At 38.1% G+C, this 20,686-nt stretch overlaps 1 protein-coding gene across 1 annotated transcript; it reads left to right on the top strand.

The window, feature by feature from the left end:
- Positions 1 to 86: 86 nt before the first annotated feature.
- DEK (DEK proto-oncogene) lies at positions 87 to 19,158 on the top strand. Its single transcript, XM_038175015.2, has 11 exons — positions 87 to 203; positions 1,482 to 1,628; positions 3,394 to 3,495; positions 4,007 to 4,116; positions 7,725 to 7,819; positions 8,387 to 8,507; positions 9,566 to 9,748; positions 12,817 to 12,949; positions 15,216 to 15,364; positions 16,671 to 16,739; positions 17,510 to 19,158. Exons 2-11 carry the CDS (start codon positions 1,493 to 1,495, stop codon positions 17,519 to 17,521), a joined length of 1,110 nt encoding a protein of 369 aa, XP_038030943.1. The 5' UTR covers positions 87 to 203; positions 1,482 to 1,492; the 3' UTR covers positions 17,522 to 19,158.
- Positions 19,159 to 20,686: the final 1,528 nt, after the last annotated feature.

Here is a 20,686-nt window from a genome sequence, read left to right as displayed (position 1 = left end):
CTCAGCGTCCCGTCCCCTCAGCCGCCCGCCCGCCGCGCGCGCCCTGACGTCACCGTCGGCGGCGCGGGCGCTGATTGGCCGCCGCCTTCCCGCTTCCTCCTGGCCGGCCGAGAGCCCGCCATTTTGAAAAGCTCGCCGCCGCCGCCGCCTCCCCGCCGGCCCCCGGCACCGGCACCGGCCCCGGGGCTGCAGCCGGAGCTGAGGTGGGTCCGCGCCGCCGCCCCCGCCGGGGGAGGCCCCTCCGGTGCTGAGGGAGCAGCACCGAGGCTCCCGTCCCGCTGCGGGGCCGCCCCGCCGCCGGGCCGCGCTGCGCTGCGCTGCCCGCCTCAGGGCTCCTCAGGCGCTCCCTGTGCCGCCGCCGCGCCTCACGCTGAGGGGGCACGAAGCGTGCGGCTTCCCTCAGCGCCCCCTGCCTGCGTGGGGAGGGGAGGGGAGGGCAGCCGGTGCCGGGTGTTGGCAGAGCACCGCCCCGAGTACCCCCAAATTGAGCTCTCGCCCCCCAGAGAGATGCCTTTTCTCCGGGTGGGTTAACGCAGGGGGCTAGGCTTTGCGTTGTCCTCTCGCTAATAAAGCTCGTGGTCTTGCTGCCACCTGCGAGCCTCCACCCGTCTGCTTGTTTTAGTTGTTGTGCCTTGAGTTTGACCTCTTGCAGGTAATCTGGCTTTAATTTCGGAGAGAAAAAAAAAAAAAAAAAGATTATATTTTCCCTCAAGACCTCAAACGAGTGATGTATTGTGTTCCAGAAGCGTGAACAGTGAATGAATTTGAAAGTTAGAGCCTTATAAACAGAAGAGGTAGGGGTGTCGTCCTTTGTTAGGTAGGCGTTCTCCGTTACGAGGGAAATGGCACTCACTAGGCTGAGATATTTAACTTAAAACTTAAGCCACTTGAAGTGCTAGAAAAAGACTCCTGAATATGTTAAATGTGACACATTAATTAGTTTCTGTTGTGGACTTGCATGTTAAAACCAAAAAGCATCTCTGAGCCCAAAGTTGTCTCATAGCTATTTGAATTCTGAAAGCAGCATTTACTTTGCCAAATTGCTCGTAACTTTTTTTTTTCACTTTTCCAGTTTCTCATTTACCCAACTTGCTGAATTTATCAGGGGAGTTGTATGCGTAGTTAACTATGAACAGAAATAACTGATAACACGGTGCACTAAAGTTGTGACGTCTTAAAATTTTACTGTTCTTTCTAGTACAGCGCCACTTGCTTTGAGTGGGTGTTTCTGAAAATTTCACCAAGCACGCTTGCAGATGTGTGTGTGGAAAGGGCTGATAAACTTTTAAACTTCTTAACCAGGCTAGTTGCAGGATGAATGACAATTTCTGAAACTTATCCCATTGTGTATCTGCAGAATGGTCTAGTTTGTGTCTTAAAGTATGTAACCAGTCTGTTGAAACATTGTGACATTAATTGTACTATGCTTTAAAAAAAAAAAAAATGCTTTTTTTATGGTTTTCCTGTTTGTTTTTTTACAGAAACATACACCATGTCTTCTGTTGCTTCATCCAAAGAAGATACAATGTCGTCTGAGAAAGCAGATGAGAAACAACCTGAAGCTGAAAACAAAGCTGAGGAAAGTGATGAAGATGAAGAGGAGGAAGAAGAGGAGGAAGAAGAAAAGGGTACTTGTTTTTTCTACTGACTAATTTGTGTTTTAAAAATGCTGAGCTTATTGAATGCAGTTGTCTGTGTTCTCAGCTAATGTTACAAGAAATATTAAAAGATTCTACAGTGCATCTTTCTCTCAGATCATAAATAATTTCCCAGTAGACTAAAACAGACAAACCTGGAAGCAGCAACACTGATGTTCCTCAAGCAAGAATGAAGGAATTGCTGGCATCTTGGATTCACACACTAGTGTGTTTTTTTTGTTGCTGGAAAAACTTGTAGGTGATTATAAGGTGCAGCATCCTGTATCAAATTATTCACGCAAAAAAAATACATATCCAAGAAAGAATCCTTTTTCTGCCAGTAACACTTTTGGAATAATACAGATATTTTGCCTAACTACTACAGTACTTTGCCTAACTGCTGTGAATTATTTTATTTGGTACCAAAGCTTAGTTATAGTGGTGGGAGAATTCTGTGCAACTAATTTTACCAGTAAAAATTGTGGTATCAGAGTGACAAGGTGGGATTTGTGTTGCAGCATGTAATTGCGGAGGGTAGTCAAGGAATGCCAGCTGTGATGGAGGAACTACCATGCAATAACGTTGGTGTGAAATCCCTAGGCAACTATTTTGCAAATGAAAGCATCCGTGTAAGCAGAGCTGCAGCACTGCATAGTGAAAAGCAAGTCACTGGTGGCCTTAGGTTCCTAAAGGAGAGGAGCTTTGTCTTCTGGAGAGGTAGCAGAAAAATTGTGCTGTTTGGGGAACAACAGAGTAATTGGAATTAAGTTTTTACAAACAGCTCTTTCTTGTATATGCAAAAGTATGCTCTGCTATGTTGTCAGCAGGCAACTGTCCAGTTTTGATTATGTACATACACATTATGAAGCTGCTTCTTGTTACGAAGACTAGAACAGCACTATCTGCTAAAAATAGTGTGACAGGTGCTTTGAGGTCAAGTGTTTTAATATGAAATGTTTAGGTGTGTGAAGCCTTGGGGCTTTTGTCCTGGTATGCAATGTATAGATAAAACAATCTAAACGTATTCATAGAATCATAGAACAGTTTGGGTTGAAAAGGGCCTTAAAGATCATCTAGTTCCAACACCCCTGCAGTAGGAAGGGACACTTTCCAATAGAAGGACTGATCAGTACCAGAATCATTGTGAATAATATCCTTGTAGTAGTGGTGACATTAGTTTTGTGCTCTGTACAGTGTTAGCACAGCTGTGTGGGGATTAGTACAGTGCCAGTGTCCTTGTGGGAAGGCCATGTTTTTGCTGCTGATATGATACTACTGTGTAGGTCCCCGTGCAGCAAGTGGGAAGAGGCTGCAGGCAAGTGGGATTCCCCTTTTGCCCATCTGGTAGCATTGTTCTCCCACAAAGAGTGGTACCATGCCTGTGGGGGCCAGGGGTGGTACAAGGGGACTGCAAAAAAAAATAACAGCTCTATACCTTAGAAAGGTGATTAAAGGCTGGGATTCTGAAAATGCATGGTGTTGTCATCTCTATCATAAGGTGTAGTTCTCTTTAGGAAATGTCTTCTCAGTGAGGTTAGATGTAGGGTTGTAGTTAAGAACTAGAGACTGATATATGGATCTACAAAACCCCCTTGACCTTTTACCCAAAGGTTTTAAAGTGTAATAGTACTTGGTTATATCACTATCTTTTTTTGAGGGTTTGCCATTGCAATGATTCAGAGTTGTATTGCCTATCACTACGGTGGAATCTGGTCATGTCATGAAAAACACTGTTTAAGGAAACCGTATTTTGCAGAAAAGAGCCTTATTGTTGAAGGAAAAAGGGAGAAGAAGAAGGTAGACCGGTTGACCATGCAAGTGTCCTCATTACAAAAAGAACCTTTTACAATTACACCAGGTAAGTTTGACCTCTCACATAAGAATTGTGAGTATTGGGAATTATGACGGAACCTCTCAAATGATAAAACTGTTAATTTGTTGTAGATGTAGATCTGTTGTAGACCTAACAATCATGATATGTTTTAAAATAGTAAGCCATTATAGTTATATGAAAGCTACCTTTTATTCTCTAATATCCTCTTAAACCATGGGAGTTGCATAATATTTAAACTTAACCTTGAATAGGTTCTTCAGTATCTAGCCATCACTAAAAACTACAGGAGCATCTAGAATAAAAAGAAATGCCAAGTCTGTGAACCCTGGTGTAGGTAGTATCAAATAGGAAAGAGAAAATATCACTATTGTGGTGCCTATTTGATAGGAAAAGCCCTCTCTAATGTTTGACCTATTATGTCTGATGATGTGCTGAAATAACTTCATTTAAAAAAAAAAAACATAGCTGTTTGAAGTTGTAAATACATAAATAAGTATAAATGTGATGAATCACAACTGATTTTTAACTGTTTCAGGAAAAGGACAAAAACTTTGCGAAATTGAAAGGATACAATTCTTTTTGAGTAAAAAGAAGACAGATGAACTTCGGAACCTGCACAAACTCCTCTACAACAGGCCAGGCACTGTAAGAACTTGATATCAATCTTGTATATTTATTAGTTCTCATGCATTGTGAAAAGGTTTGTAGTATAGTTTTTTGCGTTTGCACACGTGGATCTGCTTCTTAAGTGTCATTACTTACAAACTACTTAGAAAACAAATGTTACAGGAATAGTTAATCAAGCCCACAATTTCTCTAACTTCTGTGAACTGCTCTCTAAAAATCCCGTGAAAAGATATACTGAATTGTAAGCCTGTTTGAACAGAGATTTATTTTTTCCCCCTCTTTGGGTGCAGGGGAGTGGTTTCTTTACTAGGATGAGTTGGAAATAATTTGAGTCACCTAGTAAAACTGCTGATGTGCAAATCATAGTGAAAGTATTCCATGTATAGTTACTTTGTTCAACATAGCTTTCTCTTAGTACTACAGTTTCTTTTGTTTGATACTTGTTAGTGGTTTCTACTACATTGTTACCTACCTTGTCATTTTCACCTTTAATATGCACAAAGCAAGAGAAAGTAAAACCACATTAATATGTAAAGACTTTGTAGTCATTTTTTCATTTACCTAAAATAAGATCCAACAAAAATATTAGTTAAAAATTGATATGCTTGCATATATATCTTAAAATTGAGACCTAAACAAATCATAACAGCAAATCTTTCTTGGAGCCTTTTAAGTACCATTGATCTTGCCTTAAATTTCAGAGTAAGTGTGACCCATTTTCTTTCTTAAAAGGAATGAAATGGACGTAGGGAAATTAAGGCAGATTAAACTTTACCATTTCAATACGCTTACTGTATTTAGAGGAATTTATTTTTAAGCTGCTCTTATCTTTTGGCAACTTAAATAGCTAGCACAGAAATCAAGAACTGAGTAGTACAAGTGCATGCTAGTTATAGTGTCTTGGACCACTGCTGCAAATGCAATGCTTGTTTAAATGGCAAAGCAAAGATCCGTTATCTGAAGTATTCAGAAAAAAGTACAATATATATTCATTAAAAGCTATTCCTGTGAATTATGGTATTTATTCAGTGTGGCAATAAACAAAATGAGAACTTCTAGCTCAGTGCATGCAGAGGTTTGCAAACATTTGGATTGTTCTGCAGTGGAATTTAATTTTGGTTTGAAAGGTGGAATGACAGAACCAGGTAACTTCCTGATTTAACTAGCTTTATAGTGGAAGGTTTGAAACTGCATCCATTTATCCTTGATACCATTAACACTTCTACATTACACTTGATACATTAACACATTAACCTTCTTCCAGTGGTGGTACTGGGATACCATTACCTCAGAGTCCCTCTCTCCCACTTTAACTCGCAGGTCTGAGGCATGACTCATTGAAGGGACTATAAAGTTTGTTTTGCAACGAGCTACTAAGAAACTAACAACTCCATTATACTGTTTTATTGGTTACTAAATCAATTGTTAATGTATAATGTAATCAACTGACAGACACATGACTATTAGCAGTTTCACAGGTATGTGCAAAATGATTTTTTGCACAATGTGTTAAATTGCTATTTAACACACTTAAATCTTATTAGCTAGACACAACTGCAATTGAAATACAGCTCTCACTGTTCCCTCCCAAACTGCATTTGGATGCAATTCCACCCCACCTTGCTCTGCCCTCTCACATACAGTCTTATGGGCATTAGTGCTGGAGAACCCAACCAGTTGCTTAAAGAGGATTGCTCTAGAGTCCCTGTGGTCTCAGTCTTTAGGGCACCCTCGCTACATTCTGTAGGTGTCCACGTTCCTGCTGCCCAAAGCATGGGGTTTCTGATGCAGTCACCTGAGCAATTTCTGCCTTGTACACTACTGATATGGTTCCCTAGGTACAAGTGGCCCTGCAAAGTTCTGCTCTCCAGCAGGTCACCTAAACACCCCTTCAGTTGTCTGGTTCATTCTGATTACATGTGGCTTATGTGTAACAAACCTATTTAAGGTAAATTGGTTTGCTTAACCTCAGTTGCTCTGTCTACTTCATGCCACTGAAGTACAGATACTTAGCTTATACACAGTCCACATAGCATGAAAAATCCTGCTTTGTTGTTTTTGAGCTTACACAGCATCCTGCTGCCTTAGTTGCTTGGTTACAAATCATTGCCCTTGATGTATTCTTAGAACAATCTTCTGATTTCCTGCGAAGTTTTGATACACCTGCAGGATGTTTTGTTTGTGGCTATCCAGTAGCATCATCTGTTGAAGTGACTGAGATAGAACTCTGTCATGTCACAGTGTATCTCTTCCACCTATTAATCATCACCTGTTTATCATGGAAAGTTTCTCTCTTAAATAACTGTATCTGTTCTGTTTCTATACTCATTTTTCAGTAACACTTGTTTTCTAACATAAAACATGATTGGTTGCAACCTTGTGTTGAAAGCTTATGTTGTAAAACAAAGTATGCCCCATTGCTCATTGACCAGAGTCAGTATTTTATGGACTATTTAATACTGTTTTTATTGCCTTCAATTATAGTTATATTTATAAGAGTATTCCTAGTCCTAGAAAAATTCTCAAATATGCTGAAGATTTACTGTATTTCCATTAATTTTTGTGAAAGCAATGCCTCTGACCTAAAAGATGAGAATATATTTAGTTGCTTCAAAATATATTTCATTTGAATATATATCAGCACAGTTTCATCCAAAGCTATAATCAGAACGGTAGGAAGCTCAGAAAGATCTTTAAGGTCATGAAGATCAGATGTTGTTTTGTATGCACAATCTGTATGTGCTCTGGAAAGTAATTAACATTTTCAATAAAACATACTGGTATCATCCCTTTGTTTTCTTAAGGTGCTGGGTAAAGATTATTTTCTTGGGAAAAGGAGCTTAGCTTTGGTAAAATTGTAAACTAATGGAGTAACACCAGAAACAAAACTTATAATCCAGTTGAAAGTGATTTCAAGTTATTCTTGACAATGTTAAAAAAAAATCTCAGAAGAATAAGATCTGGGGATTCTTTTAAGTTGCTTTTTTGTTTAGAGGAGATGGAGAAAAATCAAAGCACGTAATATAGTTTAGGATCTAAATGGGAGTCATTTCCAACTGTAAGGGCTATTGCAATGAAGGTTCAGTCCTGTTCAGACTGAAGGTTTAATGGTCAACCTAGTAAATTGGGTGGTATGTAAATGTGAAAATCGGTCATGCTAGGGAAGAGGTTCAAATATACGATCACAATCCTATATAAGACTAAAAAAGCAAATAAAGCAAATCTCTCTAGTAGGTCATATAGTAAAAGCCAAACTCACTATTCTATAGCAAAATACACGGTATAAATCATGTGACAGGCTTCCAGTGATCATAGTTGTGCAAATGTAAATAATAATGCAGTGCATTCTAAACAAGCTCAAAATGGCAGGTGATTTTACCAGGTAAGTTATTAAAATGAATCAAGGCCTCTGGAACTTAATTGTTGTAGTTATCAATCATAGGCTATCATGAGGTAAATGAAAGCATAAACTGTATAAATAAATTTTTTTGAAAGCAGATATAAACTTTCATCAACAAAGCTAAATGCTAGAACAGATTTTTCTTGTATGAAAAGTTAACAAACATAATTGAATGTCATCTTTTAAGGTACCCCTAAAGGAAAGTAATCTGTGTGTTCTGTTCTAGGTTGCTTCCCTAAAGAAGAATGTGGGTCAGTTCAGTGGGTTTCCATTTGAAAAAGGAAGTGACCAATACAAAAAAAAGGAGGAAATGTTAAAAAAGTAATGATCTCTATTGCTACTTAATATAGTCTGACTCATGCTCTACATTCTTTCTATTTTCAAAATTTTGCTTCACAAAGTTTATGTTGCACTCCATACATGGTGCAAGCTTTCATCCCTTTCACCTCTCTGTGTCTCAAAACATGTCTTCTTCAAACTCTAAACCATTTCTGTTCGCTGTATATTAAAAGTATGGTATTATTCCTAGAACTGTTGTCAAATAAATGTAGTGATTTGTAGCAACTAACATAACAAATAGGTGTTTTTTGTTTGTTTTGTTTATTTGTTTTTAACTGTTTCCACTGCAAAAACACCTATTCCAAAAATACAACTTTTTCTCACATAAGCACCTTCTCTATCAACAGAAGTGGCTGCAGCTGGGTTGTTATGGACTGAAAGGGTTTAAAAATGTAAGCCAGTATAGCTAGTCATAACAAATGGAAGAATTTCAGGTTGCAGACATAAGCCAGGCAGCAGCTTCCAGCAGTCAAATGTTGATCTATCATTTATGAAGTGATACTGAATCCTTTTTTTTTTTTTTTTTTTCCCTCTTACTCCTACCTCCAGATTTAGAAATGCAATGTTGAAAAGTATCTGTGAAGTTCTTGATTTGGAAAGATCAGGAGTTAATAGTGAACTGGTAACCAGGATCTTAAACTTCTTGATGCACCCAAAATCTTCAGGCAAGGTGAGATACAGATTGCTACACTTGTTTTTATAGCTCTATTCTAGTGAAAAATTCAGCTGTCTCCATTCTTGAAAGTGCGTAGTACTACTACTGCAGACATCCTAAATGTACCTGCTCAAGCTTGCTAAGGATCTTAAGGGTGAGAACTTTGATAGAAGATGCTTACATGTAGGAGCACTTGTCATACGCTGTTAGCACTCAAAAGCATGTGTGAAGCTAATTAGGAACATCCATACCTAAAGCCCATAAGTGGCTTCTGCCTTGTGGATGGATGGGACAGAATGCACATAATACATAATCAGGAAAGAAAAAAAAAAGTGTCAGAGCAAAGAAATAAAACGTGAAAACACAGGAAAATAAACAGTCAGATGTACCTGGGCACACCATATGTTGACAAGTGTGTGTAATCACACTCAAAATGGAATTTATTGCGGGGCTGGGAATATTTGCTTTATCTAGTATATTCTAATGCACTGCATTCAGCTGCCAAGACTACTAAACTATCAGTAATCTTCTTCAGCCCTCAATTTTCAATCTAAAATCAATACTTAACTAGTCAGACTATTGCTCAGGAAATTAAATTTATTCCTAGCATACAGTGGTAACTAATAGGAACAAGTCAGCATATTGCCTTAGGCACGCTGATACCGAGTGACAACAAAATGCAATTTTGTATGACCTGGAAAGTTGTCATCTAACTTGTTGCTAGAAGAAAAAGTTTGCCTTTGTGGGTAATGTAAAAGATTCCTTCTAAATTGTTCTTTCTTGTTTCCCTTCCCTAGTCCTTGACAGTGGAAGATCTGTTCCATTGTGGGAGTAAAAGGGATGCTTAGTTTATAAGTGAACTTAAGTTTCATTTTACTCTGATATACCCCTGTACTATGAATTTCTGCTTATGGTATAAAAGTAGCATGTACAATTGGTCTGTGTTTTTTTTTTTTGATATGACAACATAAAGACCTCTGTACTTAGCATTCTTTCACATGATTTGGAGGTATTTATACATTTCAAAACTCACTTTTGTATTCCTACTTGAATAACACATCCCTGTCTCTCAGCCATTGCCAAAGTCCAAAAAAACACCAAGTAAAGGTGGCAAAAAGGAGCGCAGTAGCACTGGAACAACAAGAAAAGCAAAACGCACCAAGTGTCCAGAGATCTTGTCAGATGAATCTAGCAGTGAGGAAGATGAAAAGAAGGAAAAGGATGAGTCTTCAGAGGAAAAAGAAAGTGAAGAGGAGGTAATGAGGATTTTTGTTGTTGTTTTTCAACATAGGGCTAAAAATACTTGTCTGCAATTTGTCACTGTGGTTGTTATCAATTGGTAATTCTTGGAACACCCAAGGTTGGGAGGTAAGTGATGTTTTACTGAATGAATGGCATGAAAGTGAAACATCGAAAAGGGAACACATCTTCAGTTTTTAAGAAATTGTCATGATTTCTTTGTACATTAAAATTGGAGAATCAATAAGGCAAAGGTTCTGATTTTTGTATATATATACACACTGTACAAACCGTTTGCTCTATGTCGCTTAGGAGCAGTCAGGGTTTCAAGTGCAATGAAACTTATTCTTAATTGTTAACTTAATTCTTACATCATTTTGTGAAGATTTTATTAATATGATTTTCATTTAAAAGAGAAAAAAATCCTAGGATTTTTTGAGTGTGTGCCTATGTGTGTAGGGTTTGATTGGTTATCTAGGAGTTAACTTTGAACTCAGTAGATGTCCCTAAGCTACTCAGCTGCATTGTTTCCAGATCTGGGTTCCACATTTCCTCTGGATTGTGTCATAACTTCTCTTTTAAGAGTTCTGTGTCTTGGATCACAAAGCTAAAGGGAGCAACATAGTAAGCAGCCTTACAGAGATCCCTGCAGTCTCCAGAGTGTTCTCACCTCACTATTTGTAGTTCTTCTGTATTTTCTTTGAAATTTAATTCGGTTTTCCGTTGAAGGAGAAAAATGAAATGAACTTTATATTTAAATTCAAGCTATCTTTCTATGTGCATTCCCTTTCAGTCCAGTACTTACAGAATAGGCACACGGAGAGCCAGTGTAAGTGTACAGATGCCACTGATTTGTCCTTGTGCCTGAAGTATGGTAAAAAGAAATGAGAAGGAACTACAGTCTCCATCTTATGTCGTATTTTGATTTAGACAGTACTGCCTTTTTAGCTGTAATCAAAGCCCTGAAACAAACAGCAATTAGTCAACTAGTGTCAAAGAAAATTCTTTATGTAAGCTACAGAGCTTTTGGCCGTAAAGTGTGACCATTATTTACTTGGGTTGCATTCCCTCTACTGTAGTGCAAGTGTAACCCTAAGTAAATAGTCTGAGTTGTAGAAAATAGTAACAAAAGTCTTTTGTTAGAAAGCTGATGTATGTAACTTCAACTGGTGATGCAAACACTGTCATTTTGACAGGTGCTCATTTTAACTTTAAAGTTTGTTCAAGGAAATTCCTCACATCTCCATAAAACAAACTTAATTTCTAAATTTCTTCCCCCAGAAATAGTAAGTCAAAGGAGGGCTGAAATGCTAAAAGTTAATTTTATATTTGTTCATCTCTTCAGCAGTACAGTCTTCCTGCTGTGAGGAAAGGAACGTGGCTTTCAGAGCCAGGAGTCTGCTTTTAGAAACTTTTTCAAGAACTCGAGTATTTAAGGAAAAAAAAGTAAACCCTATTGATCTAACTGGGTCTTCTTTGTCTTCTTTCAAAAGGTAGGAGTTAGATGTCTGCCAGGCAATAGCTGAGTGCACTGTAGTCTTTGGAAAATGAAGCTGATTTGCATGAAACAAAAGCTTAATTACTACAAAAAGACTATTGTGTCAGATCAGTTTGGATATAGGAAATGGTGAAGTAGTAAATGTGTACCTTTGTACAACCTTGAGATGACAGCATTTTAAAAATGCTAGGTTTATAATACTCCTTCACATACTACAGGTTGAAGGATGCAGGTAAGATATCTGCTTTGTTACCCCATTTCTGTTGGAATCTGGGGCATGGAGTGGCTGGAATAGAGTTAAGAGCCTCTCTTGATTGCAGTTTGTTTTTTGTTTTGTTTTAAATCTTACCTGGAAGCAGAAAATGTCTGAAATACTTTTGTGTGCTGAGGGAGCATAATTTTGTAAAAGCTTAAATGTGAGTGCTGGTTTTAACCTTTGACTTTGTAGCTAGTGATAGAACTTCAACAGAAACTCAGAAGTTAATGGGGTGATTATTGAATGTATTTCCTGAATTTCAACAACGAAGGTCTGAATTCTTTACTTAACACTGTTGTGTAGGTGTATAGTTGCAAGTGCGATTATAAGCAAGCAAGCTGATATAAATAAATATATTCTTGTTTATTGAATACTAGTTTCATGGGTTGTATCAAGTACTAATGGGAAAAGTGGTTGAAAGTTGTATGAACTAATCGTAATTTTTTTAGGTGTGATAGTTTGCTCAGTTGACTACACTGCCATTTAAAAATTTTAATTACTTATGAATTTAGTAACTTTAGTTGATTGGTTTTGTTTCATGATGTTCCTTCTCTTTACTCCTGCTCAAAGTTTTTTATTTGTTTCTGTGAGGAAGGTTTTCAGCCTTGTCAGAAATACTACGTAAAGATTTTTGTGTGTTAAGCACGCAGTTTTGTGCCAAAAATGCAATGCACTGATAGCGTCTATACATATAAAAACATCAGTATGTATTTGTTCCCAATTTCACCTGCTGGTAGTAACTTAATGCAGTAACTTTTTGAGTTTACTAATCACAATAACCGGTCAAATTAAGTATTAGCTCATGTAGTTCTTCTCAACTAGTGCAAAAAGAATTAGTTGCATGTAGTCCTAGGGAGTGATAGGATCTAGAAATTAATTGAACACAATGTGCTGGTTTTTGTAAGAAGTTTTATAAGCTACGTACAGCTTACTATGACTTTGAGCAACCTGATCTAGAGGAAGTTGTCCCCACCTATGTCAGAGGGGTTGTAGCTAAATGTTTGTTGTTTTTTTTTTTTTTAAAGTTCTTTCCAACCCAAACCATTCTGTGCTAGTGAATTGCAAATGGTATGTTGTAGCACAACTAAATTACTGGTATCATCAAAAAGTTCTAGCTGTTAGAGTCTGTGTAGAGGAACAACGTGAAATTTTAAAAAAATCTGAACATATTCCCTCTATGGTGTGGGGATAGAAATTGCTTGTAAAACATAGTAACTCAATCTGTTGATTTAGTTTGTATCAACAATGCAAATCATCCCTTCTGTTGAAAAGGGGAATGGATTGTTCAGTTAGAAACCACGATTTTAATCTTCCGTTTTCCTTCTTTATAGGCCCCTAGAAAAGCATCCAAAAGAGAAAAGTCTAAAAAGACGACTTCCAAACCCAAGAAAGCTGTGAAGGGTGCTAATGTCAAGAAGGCAGACAGCAGCACTACTAAAAAGAATCAGAACAGTTCTAGAAAAGGTAAATGCTTTTAAATCTTTCCTCGTGTGTTGTCTTATAGCTTAACAGAGATGTTTATTAGAAGGCAGGTTTCTTTACCTGGTTATGAAGGAAAACGTAATCTGGTAAATAATGGACTTGCTGCTTGATGTGTCTTTCCTTGAAATGGTAATATTTTAAAAATGTTCTGTTCTGGGTATACCTTTATATAACTTATCTATGTGCATACGTATTTTACTTGCCTAATCATTGAAAGTATCAACCTAGTTCTGTCTTCCGCTGGAAGAATATTAGTGAAATTCTGTTAGGGCCTCTATAGGGACTTTAATCTTATCATTGATGCTTTAGTATGTATACCGCTGCATGTGCCTCTTACTCAGCAGCCCAATGTGGTTTTGCTAACATAGGTAGGGGTTGTATGTGGATCCTGTTGCTCTTAGTTTTCTCATATCTGACAATATACGTAGAAGGTACACATTCAGTATACCATGTAGAGGTTCCAGCAGTGTTTTCAGGGACAGACTGGTTTCTTTCAAAGCAACTTGGCAGAAAAGGATCTGCGTTAGGGGGAAATAGTTCCTACAGGCACTGAGCTGAACCCTGGTGAGCAGCGTGCCCCTGTGACAAGGAAAGCCAACAACACTCTGGGCTGGTTCAGCAAGTGTATAGCCACAGGCTGAGGGAATTATTGCAATTAATTATTGCCCTGTGTTGAGCACTTGTCAGCCTGCCCTGGGAGTGTTGTGCCCAGCTCTGGGCTCCCTTGTACAAGGCGGGTGCGGACAGCCTGGAGTGGAGGGAGGGCCGGCAAGGTGACAGGGCTGGAGCACACTGTGCAGAGGGATGCTGGGCAAGCTGGGTTCCTTCAGAGCTTTGTAAATGGGGACCGCGCTGCAGCCTGTGGCTGCTGAGTGGGAGAGGAAAGGCAAGGCAGGGCCAGGCTCTGATTGGAGGTGTGCGGTGAGAGGATGGGAGGCACAGACACGAGCTGCCATCAGGGAAGTTGCAGTTGTATGTTAGGAGAAGCAAAGCCTCACCACGAGGGTGTTCCTCCAGAAGAGGGGCCTGGAGCAGTTGTAGCATTGCCCTTTGTTGGAGGTGTTATTGCAGGAAGCCAAGCAAGCCACTCCACTGTCCCCGTTCCCAGAGGCAGCTTAAACCAGATCATCTCCAGAGGTCCCCCCCAGCCTTAAATGCTCTGACCTGCTATGAGTAAATAGCTGTGCCTCTGTCCCAGTTGTTCTGTGTTACTAATCCAGCACGTAGCCATATGTTGCTGACAGTTCACTTAATGCCAGCACCAGCACACGTATGGAACAGAACACACGGCAATTCAGACTGACTGCCCTGTTTGTCAGTGCGTTGACAGTCACAACTCCCAGTCATAGAGCTATGCTAAACTTTCATAGCCTAATTTCTCAGCAGTTACCTAGCCTGTGCTGAACTCAGTTTTTGTTTGTCTGCTGGCAGTAATAATGTGATTGATTCTGTGTCTGTGTACATTTAATTTTGCTATTACAAATATTATATATTTTATATATATATAAAGCATATATATATTATATATAGCTGTATGTTACATAAAGTAAGCATCATTTCTTCTTTATTCCTACCCTCTCTCTGTTTTGAGTGTATGTTCACCCTACAAAAAACAAAACGTTAAGTATGTCTTTCTGAATGCTCATTCTGTAGATTTATTGGCATCTGCTCTGATGATCTGTGCCTCCTCTGAGAGTAGAGGAACTGAGTGGAAGTTAGAGTCAGTCAGTCTCAGTTTTTTCGTTTCTGGAAAGGATTGTAGGAGTGTTACCTGTATGTCCTGTCCTTTCACATAACTTCCTCATGGCATAGTTTTTCTGATGGCATGTTTATTTTTACAACATTACAAAATTACAAGACCTTAATGGGCAGCGCTGCTGGGGAAAAGTAAATCAAAACTCCTTTTTGAAGCAGATAAGTACTATTAGGTACATAATACCTCAGTTCAGAATCGTTATAATAAACTTCTTTGTAATTTGATAGATGAGTGTAATTGGTCCCATACTTTCTAGAATACATATTGATTTGTAAGCTAGTAGTTCATGGACAGTGATGCAGAGTCCTAAATAAAGGTAATACTAACAGCACTAGCTTTGATTTTAAAGCAATGGTCTGGCAAGATAACCATTTTGAGGGAGATCATCTGCAGCAGTTGTTTGGGAAAAGTTCTGGTGGCTTCTGTTTTGGGAGAAGAAGGCAGGCAAATTTAAAATCTTGTATTACAACTCAAATTATTCTTCATATTTAGAAAGTGAGTCTGAGGATAGTTCAGATGATGAACCTTTAATTAAAAAGCTGAAGAAACCACCCACAGATGAAGAACTAAAGGAAACTGTCAAGAAATTGCTGGCCAATGCAAACTTGGAGGAGGTCACAATGAAACAAATTTGCAAGGAGGTAAGCAAATGATTTTGCAATCTTTTTTTCTTTTAGATAGTGAGTTGTCTATAAACGAACTTTTGTCATCTTTTTTTAATGAATTGTGGCTTGTGCTCTGCATAATTTTTTTTCTGAAACAGTGTTTTTGCATTGATTTATTTACTTACCAACAGCTACAGCAAGGTGATCCTTAATTTTAAGTTATGCAGCACTGATGCTCCACACAAGAACAGAAATCTCTAAATCAAAATGAGCTATGTGGAAAGTAGCAGTATTACCTCCAAAACTGCTGTGTACAGAACTGCAAGTGTTAGAGCTGTTGAGATAGTGCAGCGGTTTTCTACTGTCAAAGGGGGAGGGCTGTGTCCTGCTCCGTGCACATTTTTCCTGCTCACCTTGCTCTTCCTCTATTCTCTTTGAGTCAATTCAGTGCTAACCTACCACCAAAAGATGAATAGTTGTCAGCTGAGTTAGTGAATTCAATGGATTCAGCAAAGGAGTCATTAAGCGTCAGAACAGGAGCCAGGAAGGAACGTGGATGGAAAAGGGAAGCGACCACCACGCAGACAATACCGTTAGTTTGGCACTTCTACAGTCATTTAACTCACATGTTTGTTTTCTTCGTACTTCCACAAAGTTATCTTAAGAAAACTAAACCAGCAGTTCATCTTAGGAGAACTGTACATTTGTATCCTGTACAAACGTCTGTTCATGTCTACAGTCATTCCAGAATGTCTGAAACTTGTAGTGGAATTAAGTATTCTGCATTGATTGTCAGTATTGGCATCTAGTTTTTTTTTGTGTGGTATCTCTCCACACCTTAATCCTGGTGGTTAGCCAAAGAGTAGTTGTAATGTAGCACTTAAATATGTTGACTCTTATGTTAGTGACTTTGAGGATCACAATTTCACTTTTTTACCAAAAACAAATAAAACCTTTGGGTTTTGTTTTTTCCTATTATTATTTTTAGCTTTCAACCCTAATGCAGGAGGCATCTGTCTACTTAGACAGCATGTAAGACAAAACCTGGAAAATTCTTAATTTTCCTGACATGGCAAGATAGGCATTCCCATTCATTTATCTGTTGTGATAATAGAACCAATTTATTCGGTGACCAAACATAAAAAATACATGCATTTAATTTTTGTGATCAAAATTAGAGCAGGAAAACCACTTTCCATAATTAACAGAGGGAATTTTGACAGTTGTACTACTGTCAATTAAAACAGCAATTTTTGCCCTAATTTCATTTAAGCTTCTCCTATTCATACAACACATTGAATTAAAGTAACTTGAGGTTGTATTTTTTTATTCTTTTTTTTAGGTGTACGAAAACTATCCTAGTTATGATTTATCTGACAGAAAAGACTTCATTAAAAAAACAGTCAAAGAGGTAAAGACCTTATTGTTTATAAAAGTTTCTGTAGTTTTTTGCAGTCTGTTAAAAATTGGCATGGCATCCTTTTACACTGGCTTTAATAGCCTCCTGTATAGTATTGGAGGTACCCCAAATTTCAGTTTCTGATAAACGTGAATAGTTCTGGTGGGGGGAGGGGGGAGTGTTTTCCTATATTCCTCTTCCTAAAATAACTGGTCCAGACCTTTTTTTTTTTTTTTGATATCATTTCAGTACTACTTCATGAGTTTCTTTCATAAGCAGAACTAAAACTATAGTTACAGTATTTTTGATGACTTCTGACTGTCTGAAAGCTATGCATTTTCTTTTAATTGCAGCCTTGGCTGCAGGTTGCCGTACAAGTCAAGCTCTGGCAATAAGAGAAAGCAAAAGGGATAAAGATAAATAGGTTTTCTTTGCATGTGCCTCTCTTCATATGCTTCTGAGAGCACAGTATGATGCTGCCTTTGAGTTTTTCTTTTTTCATGTGGCTTTATTTGCAGATGTTGAAATGATTTATGGGTGTCTAGAACATAGCCGTACCTGTGTGCTGTGCATACATATGTACATGTCATTACCACCAAAAGGCATAAATAAGAGCAATCTATCTGATGCAGGGATGTTCTTGTTTTTGTTTTTTGTTTTTGTGTTTTTGTTTTTTTGTAATAGCAAAAGTAGAGTATTTTCTTCGTAGTCTGATGCTAAAGGAGAGGCTATATGTAACTGGATTTAGAGAAAAGAGAAAACTAACGCACTTCTCATTTCAGTTGATTTCATGATCTGGTTTGACTGTGGGAAATTGAAGATTCCTGATTTTATGTTCCCATGGATTTGAAGATCTGATAGGCACCAGCAAAAGGAAAGTGTCTTACCCTTGTGGTATTTAGTCAGAGTTGATTCTGCTGATCTAATGCAAAGAATGTTGATGTAAATCATGTTGTGTATCTTTTTTTTTTTTTTAAACTAAACATGCATTTGATGCAGTTTTTAGTTGAACATACTTAAGTTTTGTGCATGGCAATAAGTGTTCCCTTTTTATAGTTTTTGTACATTTTGAATTGCTTTGTATAATTAGATTCATTAGACATCACAGTTTAGTCTGCCTTACTAGCTTGCAGAAGATTTTAAGATGAAGATGAGAGCTGTTTATCTGTGGATATACATGCAGAGACTGGAATATCGCAGTATTGGTTATTAAAAAATATTTTGAATACATATCCATTCTGAAAATACCAAGAGTTAATCACATGTTAATGTCTTTTATATTCTGATACATTCTACAGATGCAGAGTTATTCTAAATCTAGATTACTGTCTTGCATGTGTAGGCACTGAGACAACTGTTAGAGCATGGTAACTAATTCGCATATAGATGTTATTTTTGTACTTTTAAAAGGCTTTCTGTTGTGTATATAAAGTTATTTCAGATTTCTTTTGTGCAAATCAGTTTTTTAATCTTGTAATCTTGGAGGATTTATGACATGAAATGTCACTGTTCAGCAGTGAGGCTGTGATGAAAAGTGGGATGCAGAAGTTTTGTGAAACTACAAATGAGTTGAGGTTTTACAGTGTTTTTCCCATCTTACCTTGTACAGAAATGAAACTGTAGTTTTATACTTAAGCTTTTCAGCATTTAACTTTGTACAAAGACTACAGGTACATTTGTTTCAATGGCTTGACATACTAAATAAAATCCCTCTAAAGTCTACAGGGAAATTTTCAAATTTCACTTTGTACAAAATCTTTTATTTTAGTGTCTTGATTTAATGGCCTAACGTCTCAGAAGTGGGTGTCCAGGACGTGCAGCTGGGAGGCTTGAGAGCTTTGGAAGCCCACAGTGGGGCTTCTGCACCAGGCATCGCTAAGTGTGTGGTTAAGCTCTGTTCCGTGTGCGAAAGCTCTTCTGAACCTGAGCCCTGGTGCCTCAACATGTGCAATGGTACTTTTAAGTCTGCAGTCTTGAACTTTGGCCCACAGCTTTTTGGATCAAGGTGAACTCTTTGCATAAGTTTCTGTTCTTTAGGTTTCTGTTCTCCATACACCATGTTGTTAATATGGAAAGTCCTACACTTAAAATTATGAACTACCAACAGACGTCAAAGTGTGGGCTGCCAGTAACGCCATGAGCAAAGAATCCCTCTGACTACAGTATTGCTGGAAAGACAAAGCATATTTTTGAATTTTATTATTGTACAGTTGGGAAATAAAGGTTCATAAGTGATCTAAATTCTGAAAATGTTCAGCCAGTTAGATTGTTAAATATCATACATGTTGAATTTCTTTGCATATAATCATTTATAAGAAGGCTGACTGCAACGGGGTTTTTTTGTATTCAATAAATGTCTTTCACAAAAATGTAAATCAATTTTGATGATACAACATTTGCTTAAATGTATAGTAAAAATTACACAAACAAAGTTGTTGTCTCTATCTCATTTGGTAGAAATACCCAAGCCTGATTCAGCAGGCTTCTCTAAAGATATTTTTCCTGAAGTGCATGTCCTTGCAGCAAGTTATGATTTTATATCTTCTGTTATTTTTTTCCTCTGAAATATTTCAGCATAAAGAAAACTTTGTGAATTTTAATTAAAAATGCCAGAAGTTTCTACTTCTACTAGAAGTCCTGCCTAAAAGTGGTAAGTTACTTGTGTCAAGTTCTGTTGTGACTTCAGATGGATTTTCTACAAATAATTTACCTTCCTTGTGATTGTTATGTAAATACACCAGTCAGTTTTAATTATGTGGGTCAGGAAGTGTTTTTAAGGTGAATAACTTCCAAGTATAAACATTTCTTACAGTGTAAATTCTAACAAAAACTTACAAAGGGATAGTGTACTTCTATTTATTGTATATGTGCATTACTTGCCATCTTGGAGTTGTGATGAGTGACTGGAAATGAACTTAGCAACCTTCAAAGGCTGTGTTTATATCTCTTAATTACAGCTAAGTGTAGCTCTCAGCTGAGAAGAAATGTCTGAGCTGTTTCTCTGCTAATTCATTCCAGTCTGGCTGCAGCTGATAAAAGATTCCAGTTCTTTCTACAACAGTATGGAAGGCTGCAAGACAGTACTAAAAGGTACATAAAATGTCCTGGTTATCCTGATGCTATTGGATTAAAAACACAGCTCATCAGGGCTCTAGATGCTCTACAGAGATGCTGGTTTAAAAAATAGTTACTGGCTAATTGCATAAAATTTAACGGAGTATGATGTTCAGGCATGTACCTTGCAGAAGTATAAGATCATATCCTGACCATGTGTGAGCTTGGCACTTGAAGTTCATGGGACCTGCAGAAGAAGGGGGATGGAGGCAAGGATGGAGGCAATGAGGTGGGGAAAGGGAGGAGTAGAAATTTGTAGGGTGAGGGGAGAGAGATAGGGTTGTTGCATGTCTTTAGACAAACAGCTGAGTTGGAGTTATGGGGTGACCAACCCATGGGATACTGCTCAGTCATGTCTAACCAAGACTAACTTGGGAAGACAGCTGCAAGTGCTGTCCTACTTTCTCCAGATGCTGTAGACTAACAGCATTCTTGGACCTGAACAGGGTGTTCATGGTATCTGTGTTCTTTCTGCATTTTCCTGCTAACAAGATACATGACAAAACAAGATGTATGAATGCCTGCGTTTAGATTAGGCACTGCTAAGCAGGGCTTAAATAAGCTTTTTGGAGCCCAGTGCTTAATCTGGCCAAGTAATGCAGTCAGCACAGGGATTGCAGGAAGATTTATTAGGTCTGTTGCTGTTTTGGAGAGAGGGTTCCTCATAACCACTCAGGTAGAACTAATTATTCCTCCTTTCAAATTAGTTGTGTGGTAAATGTGTCAGTCAGGGAATGGTTTCAGTTGGAAGGGACCTCTGGAGGTCATCTGATCCAACTCACCTGCTCAAGGTGACTTTAATCAAGTAGCTCCTACTGAGTCAGATTGAAAGCATTCCTGAAATT

This window comes from Anas platyrhynchos, chromosome 2 (assembly GCF_047663525.1).
Source record: "Anas platyrhynchos isolate ZD024472 breed Pekin duck chromosome 2, IASCAAS_PekinDuck_T2T, whole genome shotgun sequence".
Lineage (NCBI taxonomy): Eukaryota > Metazoa > Chordata > Aves > Anseriformes > Anatidae > Anas > Anas platyrhynchos.
This window is presented reverse-complemented; position numbering and strand designations above follow the sequence as displayed.